Genomic DNA, 12153 nt, shown 5'->3' with positions numbered 1-12153 from the left:
TTTGAAATCTCAATTAACTTATCATCGTGACAGCTTTTTTCATTGTGCAGATTTCTGTTACTTCTTGCAGAAAAAGGAAGTACTCTTTTGTAATTTTGTCTGAAGGGAATGTAAAAGATGCCTTTTTGGAATGCACTGTACCTTTCTGAACCTAGCAGGGTTGCCTGTGGAAGGGCTTCAGTCCAGGCAAGTCACAGAAAATTATGTATGTAGAGAGGCAGAAGATTTGAACTGCATTATTGTTTGATATCTTGTGGTAGAAATGAATCCTCAGTCAACTGCACCTTTTCTTCCCCCAGCCTTTCCATGAGAAATTTATGGCTTTTTATTGTTATGTGGAAGTATTTTAGCATCTAAGTGAAAATATATCCTCCATTAAAATGAAGCAATTGACACTGCGTAGGGTATTGATGTGTATTTTATGACTTCATGGGGAGCACAGAGCTTTTCTCAAGAACACAGGATTTTGCAATGGCTCCTTTAAAAGATTAAAGGTAAAGTGATTCAGAGATTTCAAGAGCCCTGTTGCCACTTGTTCCGATTCTTCAAATTTTGGCAAATCTCAGCATCAAGTCACTGCAGTTTGGAGATGTGCATGTCACGTAACTCCTGGATAAGCCAGACACTGAGGTTTTAAAAGCTCACTCCAGATCCACTACTGTGAAGCACTAGGCATCCAAATGTCATGAACATGCTTGTTTGTAGAAAGCATTTGTATGAAGTGTCCTCTTCTGCCCTCCATCAGTCAGATTCTTTAAGTCTAAAGAAATGCCCGTTGCAAATCTCAGTGGAACAATCTTTCTGCCATGTACTTTTGAGTTTAAATGTTTCTTGCATCCATCTTTCTTAGCAAGTTTTTGGATAATCAGGCTGCCTTGTATGTTTTCTGAAGTGCCAGTGTGGGAATGCCACGTTTCCTTTTTTCTTCAAATCTTATCTTACTCTCCTATGGATATTTTGAGGAGTGGAAGTCCCCAATTTGCATAAGACCTGAGGAGAGGGAACATTAATTTAAAAGCAGAAAAATGCAGACATTTTACAATTGCATGATCTAACTCTTTTTCTTTATTATTTCAGTGAAGATCTCCTGCACATCAATTTCTTTGCTTTCCGTCCCTCAATAAATATTCTGTTTATGCAGGAACTATTCTCAGTATCAAATCCAAGCAGTGCAGAATCCTGCAAAAGCTTTGCTCTGTAGCAGTCCCTCTGGAGCTTTAACTAGGACCTCCAAGTTGTCTGTTTGCCTTCTGCAGCAGATGGGCACATACAGAAGAAATCATGTATTCCAGAAAGCATGTTTGTATCACCCCATTGATTAGGGACATCGAATACTAATTTGATTTGCATTATAGATGACCTTGGTGAGAGTAAACTGAGGTACAAATTGGAACTGTGCAACTGGTTGCTCTCTGTGTGCTCTATTTTGCTTTCAAGCATTTCCCTTACGAAATGTGATTGTTTAGTCTTTGAGGAATTGGAGTACTTTTTGGTGAACTTTGTTACTGAGAAGCATTAGGGAACTCCTGTGTCTTTGACAGAATACATATATTCCATGTGAATTCCGTGTGTGTAGGGCATGGCATCTGTGCAGAGCTAATGCAGTGCTCATTAGAACTTCCTACATGGCAGTGTGGAGTTCCAGCAGAACTGCAAGAGAGGGGGTCTTTGATCTGTACATCTGTTTTCAAACCTTCCTGAGAAAGTGATCATACATGAGGATCACGGCTTGTAACACTTTATAATGGTTATGAAGGTGCTTCAGCCTAAATAGATCCACAGAAGTGTTGCTGTGTATATTGTTAAATATTCTGCTTCCATATTACTGTAGTGTTTCTTCTGGTGACTTGACTCTTTCAGGCAGAGGTAGCTTTGTATAACTCAGGCTTTGCCTGGATTACTTATATTGCACATGGATGGGTGTGTGCTGCTGTGTTAACTCTGTCTTCATGGGGGTTTTATGGGGGTACTGTAGATGTATAATCTGCACACTCTGAACGGTGCTTATATATCACCTATCATGCTTCTCATTGATCTCCAGGCTATCCGGTGCACTCTCATGAACTGTAGTTGTCAGTGTTTCAAGCCTGGGAAAATAAATCAGCGACAATGTGACCAGTGCCGGCATGGATGGGTAGCACATGGTAATATTTGTTTCTACAATCTATAGAAAACCGTTTAGGATCCTCATAACTATTACATGCTTTTTGTGTCACCCCTCAACCCCCACACCAATATTAGTTGCATTCAATTTTCTCTCTCTCGGGACTCAAGTTTATTTACGTTTTGTGATTTTTATTTTCAGCCCTGAGCAAACTAAGGATTCCAAACCTCTACCCATCAAGCCAAGTAGAAATAGTTCAATCCAATGTTGTCTTTGATATCAGTAGCCTCATGTTGTATGGAACCCAAGCCATTCCTGTGCGCCTCAAAATTCTGCTCGATCGGCTTTTCAGTGTTCTGAAGCAGGAAGAGGTGATACAGATTCTCCATGCTCTGGATTGGACGCTGCAGGATTATATACGTGGATATGTGCTACAGGTATTTAGAGGGGCTTTTTTAAATAGAAATATGACAGTTAAGTAGTTTTCTAGTTTAATCTTCTCAGTGGTTCACAATGTGTTAACAGCGTGGCGCATCTGAAAGGCAGTAATAGACCTGTTTGAGCTTAATGCCAGAAAAGAAAGGGTGAATTTCTGGTGATTGGTCTCTTCCTTTTAGTTGGACTTAATTGAAATCTTTCCACTTGCTCAAATCTAACAAAGGTAAGCAAAAATAAAAATCAAGAGTTACTGGTAATGTATCAAAGTAAAGGCTTTAGAATTTGCTCCAGTATTATTTAAACAGTGAGTTTGCTTTTATACAGCAGAATAATGCATCAAGAAATAAACTTACCATTATTTAAAACACTAGGGACAATATTAATCTCTGGTATAGTGCTACCAACCTTACTGGAGCTGCAGCCAGAGTGTATTTGGCCCTATGTGCTTCCACTGATGTTAGTCCTTGCTGCTGTGGAAGTTACCTTTTATGTAAAGTAACATTATGATCTTACATTATGACATGAATCAATATTTAATGGTCTTGATAATCTTGCTTTTTAGTGTTAGGATTAAAAATATGGAATCAATTACCTTGAACCTCTATCACATGAAAAATTTATAATGTTACGTTCTTCATCATCTTAGAAACTCTTACATGCACTGTGAAAAATCTCAGTAGGCCATCAAATACATGTTCTGTGATAAAATATTTATTGTAGTTATTGGGAAAAGTTAGGCATAGCTAGAGTTTGAAAGAACTCCAACACTAGTGTAATTACAGCTGTGCTCTGTGAAAACTGGCAATAGATCAATACAGGTTCATTTGTTCTCTGATCTTAGTTGCTTGGAAGATTATTAAACTTGCAATGAAAGAATACTTGACTTAAATGAGGAGCTAAATCTTGGTCTGATTGATCCATCTCTGCTGTCTGTGCTTACAAGATACTATCTGTTTTTCAAATAACCTGTCTTAATTTTTGTGAAAAAAAAATAGCTTATTGGAAAGTATTACTGTTAGTTCTTGAAGAAATAATATCACCAACGTGGTAACATTTGGAAGAAATTATCACAGACTTCACATTAATCCCATTAAATTCAATGTTTGTATTGTTTTGCTAGAGAAGAAATTTTAGTCCCTGAAAAAAATGAGAGATTTGAGGGGGAGGTGTTTTTTGTTTGCCTTAACTGTTGTCTAACTCATTTAAATATTTTTGGCTTTAGGATGCTTCAGGAAAGGTGCTGGATCACTGGAGCATAATGACCACTGAAGAAGAACTGGCTACTTTGCAGCAGTTTCTTCGCTTTGGAGAAACTAAGTCCATTGTAGAGTTAATGGCAATTCAAGAGAAAGAAGGGCAATCGATCATAATACCACCACCAACTGCCAATTTGGATATTAGGGCATTCATTGAGAGCTGCAGTCCACACAGTCCTAATTTTTCGGCTTCCTTGGACAAAATGAGTCCCACCAACATTCATCCCTTTGAGAATATTGTAAATAACATGGCTTTCATGCTGCCGTTTCAGTTTTTCAGTCCAGTGCCTCCACCTTTGATAGGTTCACCACCAGAAAGACATTTGATTGAGCAAGGTCAAGACCATAGCAATGAAACCAAACAAGATCTTCAGATACCATTTTCTGAAAGCAGCTTCTTAACTTCTAGTTCTGCACCATTTCAAGTTGAAAATGAGAGGAGCATAAATGGTCCAGATGTCACTAAAACAGAAGATGATGCCCTTTTAAGTGATTCCAGTTCACATAATGCAGCAGCAAAGCTTGAAATGACAGCACTATCTCCAGAAAACAAAATTAAATCTGTTGAAAAAAATGCTGGGCCAAGGAAAGGGCGTGTCTTCTGCACTGCGTGTGAAAAAACATTTTACGACAAAGGTACTTTGAAAATACATTACAATGCTGTTCATCTGAAGATAAAGCACAAATGCACCATTGAGGGCTGCAATATGGTGTTTAGCTCACTGCGCAGTCGAAATCGTCATAGTGCAAATCCTAACCCCAGACTCCATATGCCAATGAACAGAAATAACAGGGATAAAGATCTAAGAAATGGTTTGACCATTGCTGGACCTGGAGATAGTAAAAGGACAGAATTTACAATTTTAACTCCGGACAGCAGAACTATTTCCAGCTATGCCAGCTCTTGTACAGATTCAAAAGGCCAGGCTGGATTTTCCAGTATTGGACACAACGGTGTTCTCTTTCCGAACCTGAAGACAGTACAGCCTGTTCTTCCTTTTTACCGTAGTCCAGTCACACCAGCTGAGCTTGCCAATACTCCAGGTACTCTTCCTTCTCTGCCTCTTGTTTCCTCCTCAATACCAGAGCAGCTTGTTTCCAATGAATTGCCATTTGACATGCTCCCCAAGAAGAAATCTCGTAAGTCGAGTATGCCCATTAAGATAGAGAAAGAAGCTGTTGAGACACCCAATGAAAGTAGCGATGTTGCCAGTTCTGAAGATGATTCACGTCTGCAGGTGGTAAGCGATGGAGAGCTTGAGACCTGTGAGCATAAGATACAGAAGCGGGTGACCGACAGGGTGGAAAAGCACCCCCATTCAGGTAATTCATGGAAATCTCTCTCTGGGGTAGAGGGCCCAAAGTATTTTGAGTCTGTCTTTGCGCCAAATAACAAATACATCGAGGATATCTCTGAGAATGAATTGCAACACTGTGAGAAAGAGGTTAAACCAGAAGAAAACCAACCCTTAAAAATAGTTTCCAATGAGATAATGTATGAAGATCCAAAACACCACCACAGTGATGTTATAAAACCAATGACTGAACCCCCCATGTATATTAAAGAGCAGTCAAAGCACAGGATTCCTAAAAATGACTGCCCTGAATTGCAACACCACTTGCTGACTGGGGGCTTTTTCAGCACTTTGTCAAACAGGGGTGCTGCCATTCCTTGTTTTGAAGACTCTAAAGATATGGATCATGTCAGTCAACATGCACTAGGGATTCAGAAGGAAGAAAGCCGCTTTCATTGCGACATCTGTAAGAAGACTTTTAAAAACCCTTACAGTGTAAAAATGCATTTCAAAAATGTACATCTCAAAGAAATGCATATTTGCACAGTTGAGGGCTGTAATGCTGCTTTCCCTTCTCGTAGAAGTCGAGACAGGTAAGAAAATTATAAACAAAATTGTACTTATTTTGCCATCACAATGGAGCCTAATTTGAAATTAAAATGAGTGTTTGAGGAATGGAGCCTACAAATATTTTCTGTGTATCCTCGTGTAACAGGTATGATAACTTATCAGAACATTCTTGAAATGAAAATCCATTGAAAGAAACATTTCCTTTCCACTAGACTACAAGGTATTAAATAAAACCATGAAAATTTCATAACAGATAAAGACTGGAGTAGTTGAAAGAATACTTTAGTACATAAAGGGAAAGCCACAAGGGTATGAATTCAGCAATTTTCCAGTAGATGCATGTGTGGACTTACATGTTTGATATGCACTTTCATGTGTATTTTAATATATAGAGTGTTTTTTAATGAAAAAGCAATGAGGTCAGTTTGGGAAATCTTCACTTGTTCTTTCTTTACTCAAGGATTTGGAACAGACTGGTGAGAAAAAGCCCGTAAGAAAAGCAAGATTAGTCTTTGTTAGCACAAAATTAACATTATGCAGTGGTAGTCAAACTGACACTATCTGGTGTGTATCCACATCAGTAGTGCTTTTCTGTGATATTAAATACTAATTTCTAAACTATAGCATGAGCTTGATTCAGTTTAATGCTAATTTCAGTACTGTATTGCTGTAATTCATTTTATTTCAGCCTATTATGAACAAAAATTGAGAAACAAGAACTGAAGCTTTTCTGTTGACCATCAGTGATGTATCTGAATCGGTCAGTGATAGGTAACAAACCTCAACGAGGCGTTACAAGTTTTCCAACTCCCTAACGGTGTTAGAGCAGCTCTTGGCTGCAGGAAGCGTGCCTGGATAGTAGTTCAGAGTGACACAAGGTTTAGATTGTCTGTAATCTGCTAGGAGTGCTGGAGCCAGCTGATGCAATCCAGAGAGAGGATGAGCCGGTCTCTGAGGACTGGCCGCTGCATCTGAGATGTGCAGATTCATCTGCTGCTGGCAGGGCTTCATACCCTGCTGCCTGCATCTTCCCAGATGTGAATTCCTCCCCACTGTAATTGCGATATGGGTCACAGCAAAGAAGGCCAGCAGTAAGATTTGCATTCACATGCCACACATTCCTTCCCACACCAGTATGTTGAGATAAGTTTTAACCCATCTTCCAAAAGCACCTATGTTAAATAAAAAAAAAAAAAATAGGCAAGCCAGCTCAGAAGACACAGCTTTGTACAAAGCAGTAGTTATTTGGAACAACTTTGCAGAAGTTCCTAGACTTCAACGTAGAGTACTGTGACTACAAGTGCTAAATATTTCTGTGCCTTTTTGAACAATTCATGGTTCTGATTAAACCGTGATGGCAAGGAGAAAGACTAATGATTAGGCAGTATTACAATAAACTCAGCCTTCTAGACAGAGCCTGTAAGCTCCCAATGAGCTGATTGATAGTATTCAGTGAGGAACGGTGATTTTGTGTGTTTTGGTGGTTTTAAACTGAATCCAGAGATGCCCATGTGATAACTGAAAGTTGCATATAATTCAATATTCCTTTTTCAAGGAAACTCCTGTCATGAAGAAGCTCTGTACTGATGTGTACAGCTGCATCCTGGACATGGTTACAGTGCTTGAGATCATCAACATTTTTTGCAGACTCAGGTGTCACTCCTTTCCTGCTTTGTCCATTGGGAAAGAATCTTGTTTCTTACCCACCTCAGTCAATTCTCTGATCTCAGTTCCGTTCACAGGTTTTTAGTCTGTCCCCCACCTCTTTTAGGCTCAGCACTAGATCTAGCAGAGCAGACAGCTATCCCTAATGCAGGAGAGCATCTGAAACATTGGTTGCTGTAGAATTAATTCTGATATATCCCAGTGCAAGCAAGTTCAGACACCCAGTCACATGTGTAAATTGTCCATGTGCACTCCCGGTGTGGCAGTTGGTCAAATCTGAAGTGTACAATTCATGCGTGCTACTAAATACTGATTTTCCTTTTCTTTGTTTATGATCATTATGAAACAGCTGTTAAGTGAGGCAAAACACTTTCTTGCTAAGCTTGTCTTTGTTCTTCTAGACATAGTTCAAACCTAAATCTTCATCATAAGCTTCTGACTAAAGATACACTGGAACTCAACAACCATTTCAATGCAACATACCTCTTGAAAGACATGGCTAAGGAGTTTTGCCAAGATGTCTCTTTAAAACAACACGTTGGACATACTTCTGTAATCTTCAAAGGAATGAACAGAACAGGCAGCTATGTTTTTCCAATGAGCAAAATTACAGAACCCTGTTCTGAGAGTTATGGATACGATCCATTGAATGATGGAGCTGTTCTGGATCTAAGCACTACATCCAGCGTTAAATCTGAGAGCAGTGCTCATTCTTCCTGGGATTCTGATGGAGGAAGTGAAATATGCACCATGCCTTTGGATGATAGTGATGAAAGCTGTGAAGGACCCAGCCTAATGCCCAATGATGAACTCTACCAAGACTGTAGTTTAATTGAGAAAGCTAATCAAAACTTTACAAATTCACCTTCCAGTTTGCCAATAACTTGTCATATATGTCAGAAAGCATACAGTAATAAAGGAACTTTCAGGGCTCATTACAAAACTGTGCATCTCCGCCAGCTCCACAAATGCAAAGTCCCAGGTTGCAACACAATGTTTTCCTCTGTTCGCAGTCGGAACAGGCACAGTCAAAACCCCAATCTGCACAAAAGTCTGGCTGGGTCACCGAGCTTACAGTAAGATCAGACTGATCTTAATTTATTTCTGCTAAGAATTAATCATTTCAATTAAGGAATGTGTTAACATTACTTTTATTTAAGCTCATTTGATTTGTAGCCCACTCAACGACCACAGTCAAATTCTTTTCTACTGTGTGTGCTCTCCAGCAGTTTGTTAGCAAAGCTTGGTGCTGTAGTTTTCGTGCAATCATTTGGTTTGATGTTGAACAGCTAAAACTTCTGTAAGGAAAAGAAAGCATCTTAGAAATGGGGGAGATATGGAGACATTAACTAAAGTTTCTGATACCTGTGAAGTATTACTTGCCACAATAGGAGCTTCAAATGAGAATCATCATTGCTTGTGTTTACATGTTAAATGAGTTGTTGTGTTGTGTAAGAAATGAGTAATGGTTGGACTGAGTTTCCTCTGGATGGGTCGAGAGTTTTGAGGCTACCATTTCATTCCTGAGACCTTAGTCTGAAGCTGACTTACAGTATTAGTAGAACAGAATATTTGTACTTAACTATATCCCAAAATCCAAAAGAGAAAATACAAATTTGGGAAAACTTTGCATACAGCCCAAATCTTCTGAAAATCCTGCAGTCCTTAGTCTTTAAGTTTGCATTTCACTTGAGTAAAGATTACAGTATTTTGGATTTCTTAGAATTTAATACCACTTGCTTTGCAGGAAAAGGGGCTACTTAACTTGTTGGCAGAATAGCCTGAATAAATCTAAGGCATTCTGATAAACTGTAGTGGTAGAAAGAATGAATAGGTTAAGCTAAAATTTCTAAACTACAACAAATGCATCCATAAAATAGGGGGGAAGAAGTAAGCCCTTTAATTTAAAATGCACTTTTTGAGTTCTACTTTCAGGAAGAGAAAAGTTTTGTTAAAAATGGGGGGGAGGGGGGAAAAGGAGAAAAAATCCCAGCCAAGTATCCAAACTGCTTAAGAGTTTGAGGGTGCAATTCTAAGCCTCTGAGAAAAAGAGATAAAATGGATGCAGTAGATATCTTTCATGATGCAGCAGTTAGTTTCTCTTACCCATGGGGGATAAAACATGTTGATCTTTGTAACAATAGAAGAATGCTTATTCTCATTAACACCTCTTTTTTATAAGAACTTTTTTCAATATCTGTTAAAATGTTTCATATCTTTGTACTTGCCCCTGTAATTAACAGTATTCTGCATTATGTTCTATGCACTTAAGAAGACTGGCCTTGCATTGTATTTAAAAAACACTTTAATATTTAATTTGTAGTCACATCACACAAATGCTGTGTGTGTACTTGTGTTGTGTCCTCTTTGAATCATTTGCAAAGAGGAAAAGAAATAAGAAAGCAAGTCTTACAGTACCTTTTTTACTTTATTCCACCAGTGGAAATCTGTTGATCAGTTCTAGTATGCAAGCATGACATTGACAGCACAATCTGTACATATTATACCAAAGTGCTTACAGTATTTGTGGTTTCCAGAACTAGTCTAGTTTTCCAGTATGACTGGATCTTAGTCTTTATTCATTTTTTGTGACTGAATAAAAATAGACTGAAATTCAGGATTTCATATGTATGTAGAAAGAATAGTACAATGCTATTGCCATATGTCTTGATGTTTAATTTATTCTAAAAAATACTATGGTATTGTAACCATTTCATATTGTATAAAAGAAACAAATGTGGACTGAATATTTCACCAATTCTTTTGAAAACTGGTTTGTGTGTGAGTATGGGTTATGCAAGGAAAAAACATGACACAGTTGTAAATGTTTGTGCTCACTAGAAATGGTTTCCATGCATTGTGTAAAGTAATCTTCTATTTTTTTAATTTACTGTAGGTTTATGTGATATTTAAAATAATTCATTCGTGCTTGAAGCCGTCAGGAAAAAATACTAGCCTGCGGAAAGTTGTGCCATTGCTTTGAGGTTTTGTGTTCTGGGGGGAGTTGGTTTTTTGGTTTTTTGGGGGGAGTAGGGTGGTGTTTGCTTTGTTGAGGTTTTTTATTGTTGTTTTCTTTGGATTTTTAATAGAAACTCATATCAGTGGGGGTCATAGTTTGAAAGCTAAGGGCACAATCACAGGAGACACAATTGCTCCCAGCCTTTTGATAGTATAAATCAATTATTTGTTTTCCAGCTATTTCAAGCTCTTTTTTTTTTTATACATATATATATATATATAAACCTCTTTGTTTAATCATTATCTGGTTTTTTGAAGCAAAATGTGATGTAAACTAATGTTGTAATGCCCATTTATTTAGTTTTCACTGTGTCAAAAAAGAAACACATTTGTATACCCTAATAATTTTGTATGTGTTAATAAAATCCAATGATAATGCCTCTGGTTGATTCAGAAAAGTAGGCTTTTTTGCTTGAAAATACTGCTGTTCTTAATTTTTATTTAAAAAAAAAAACAGTTAGTGAAAATACATTCTGTCTGTAGAGAGCACTGGTTTGACAATGGTACTGACTTGTTCCATAATAAGGAAGTGTCATTATTTTAATGAGCCATTAGAAATAATGTAATAAATGTTGTCAGATATGTTATTGATTTTTTTTTTCCTTTGTGCAGTAGGCAAGGGTAGTGATTCGTTTAAAAGCTGTCAGCTAAATAGAAGGTAAATACCTCATCATGGAGAACTGTGCTGAAAGATGTTTTGTGCCCTCTTTATTCTTTCTGTTTTGGAAGGGTTTGGTGGGGGGGGAGGTGTGTTATTTCTCAAAAATCTGGACAGGATAGGAGATTTCTCAGAATAGACTACCCCTTAGTACCCCTAGAGCAGCATATGTATCTCATGAAGCATTTGTGTAGCTCCCTCCTCCTAATGACCACAATGTGGCTGGACCAAGCCTTGACATCCCCTGTTCGTTTTAAATACGTGTGATGCTTATAGCAGCCCGTATCACATATTCAGCACAGATGTTGAAGGAAGTAACCTCACTTCAGAATAGTAGTACCATTATTTTTGGAGCTTTTCAGAGTTGGTCTGGAAAGCTGAAGCAGCTTCCCCTGGCTGAGGCTCAGTTCCAGAGATGTTCACGTCTGCAATCTGTGAGTATGTACAGTTGGGGGCTCAAATCTTTGCCTGAGATGTGAACTGGGCCTGGACATGCCCACCCTTGCTACTCAAATTATGTTGCACCTTTTTTTCATTATTTGTATCTTTTTTCTTCTTCCTTAGAAAACAAGAGCCTCAAAAACTAGATCCTGTCATCTTTCTGTGACTGCAAAGGAGAAGGCACAGATGCACACTGCGGGGTAGCCACTGTGTTTGAGCATCCCGTTTCAGAACACAGGTATTTTGAATAGTTTGTGGTAGCAAATCTGTGTCCCTCTGGAACAGTGAGTGTCCTGGTGCTTACAGGAGTATTTGCAGAAATCTATTTTCAATTGAGTGTAAGGGATCTGTTTCTATAGCCCCAGTTTTCTCAGTACTTTGAAAAGAACTTCTGCAAAACCAGAGGCTGTTGTTTCTAATGAATCTTGGCTGAAGTTGTACACTGCAAAACCCAGCAAAGTGGAGAAACAAGTTCTGAAAATACCTGTCTGATACCCTGCATTGACTAGGGAAGCCTAAAAAACAGCTAAACTACTTGGACTTAATCCAGGGATTTTTAAATAGGTTGCCAGGTCCTCCTTGAAAAGGGTTCACAAGCAATTTCTGATTAATCAGTGAGCACAGATTTAAGAAAAGCAGCTAAACTAAAAACACCTTCAGAGTTTGAGATACAGCCCATAAGGATTCCATTCAGCCTGCAAGTGAGCA

At 38.3% G+C, this 12153-nt stretch overlaps 1 protein-coding gene across 2 annotated transcripts in view; it reads left to right on the top strand.

Moving 5' to 3' along the window:
• Nucleotides 1-11712, top strand: part of BNC1 (basonuclin zinc finger protein 1) — a 75069-nt gene extending 63357 nt beyond the window's left edge. The window contains exons 2-6 of one of the 2 annotated variants that reach the window (XM_069026091.1): nucleotides 2042-2144; nucleotides 2306-2541; nucleotides 3765-5686; nucleotides 7730-11438; nucleotides 11569-11712. In XM_069026091.1, the coding sequence (XP_068882192.1) occupies nucleotides 2042-2144; nucleotides 2306-2541; nucleotides 3765-5686; nucleotides 7730-8408 (2940 nt within the window). In that variant the 3' untranslated portion in view covers nucleotides 8409-11438; nucleotides 11569-11712. Of the gene's footprint in view, nucleotides 1-1975; nucleotides 2145-2305; nucleotides 2542-3764; nucleotides 5687-7729; nucleotides 11439-11568 lie in introns of those variants that run through there. The other variant, XM_069026090.1, reaches the window with a different exon arrangement.
• Nucleotides 11713-12153: the final 441 nt, after the last annotated feature.

The sequence above is a fragment of the Aphelocoma coerulescens genome, chromosome 10 (genome assembly GCF_041296385.1).
Source record: "Aphelocoma coerulescens isolate FSJ_1873_10779 chromosome 10, UR_Acoe_1.0, whole genome shotgun sequence".
NCBI classification, from domain to species: Eukaryota; Metazoa; Chordata; class Aves; order Passeriformes; family Corvidae; genus Aphelocoma; species Aphelocoma coerulescens.
This window is presented reverse-complemented; position numbering and strand designations above follow the sequence as displayed.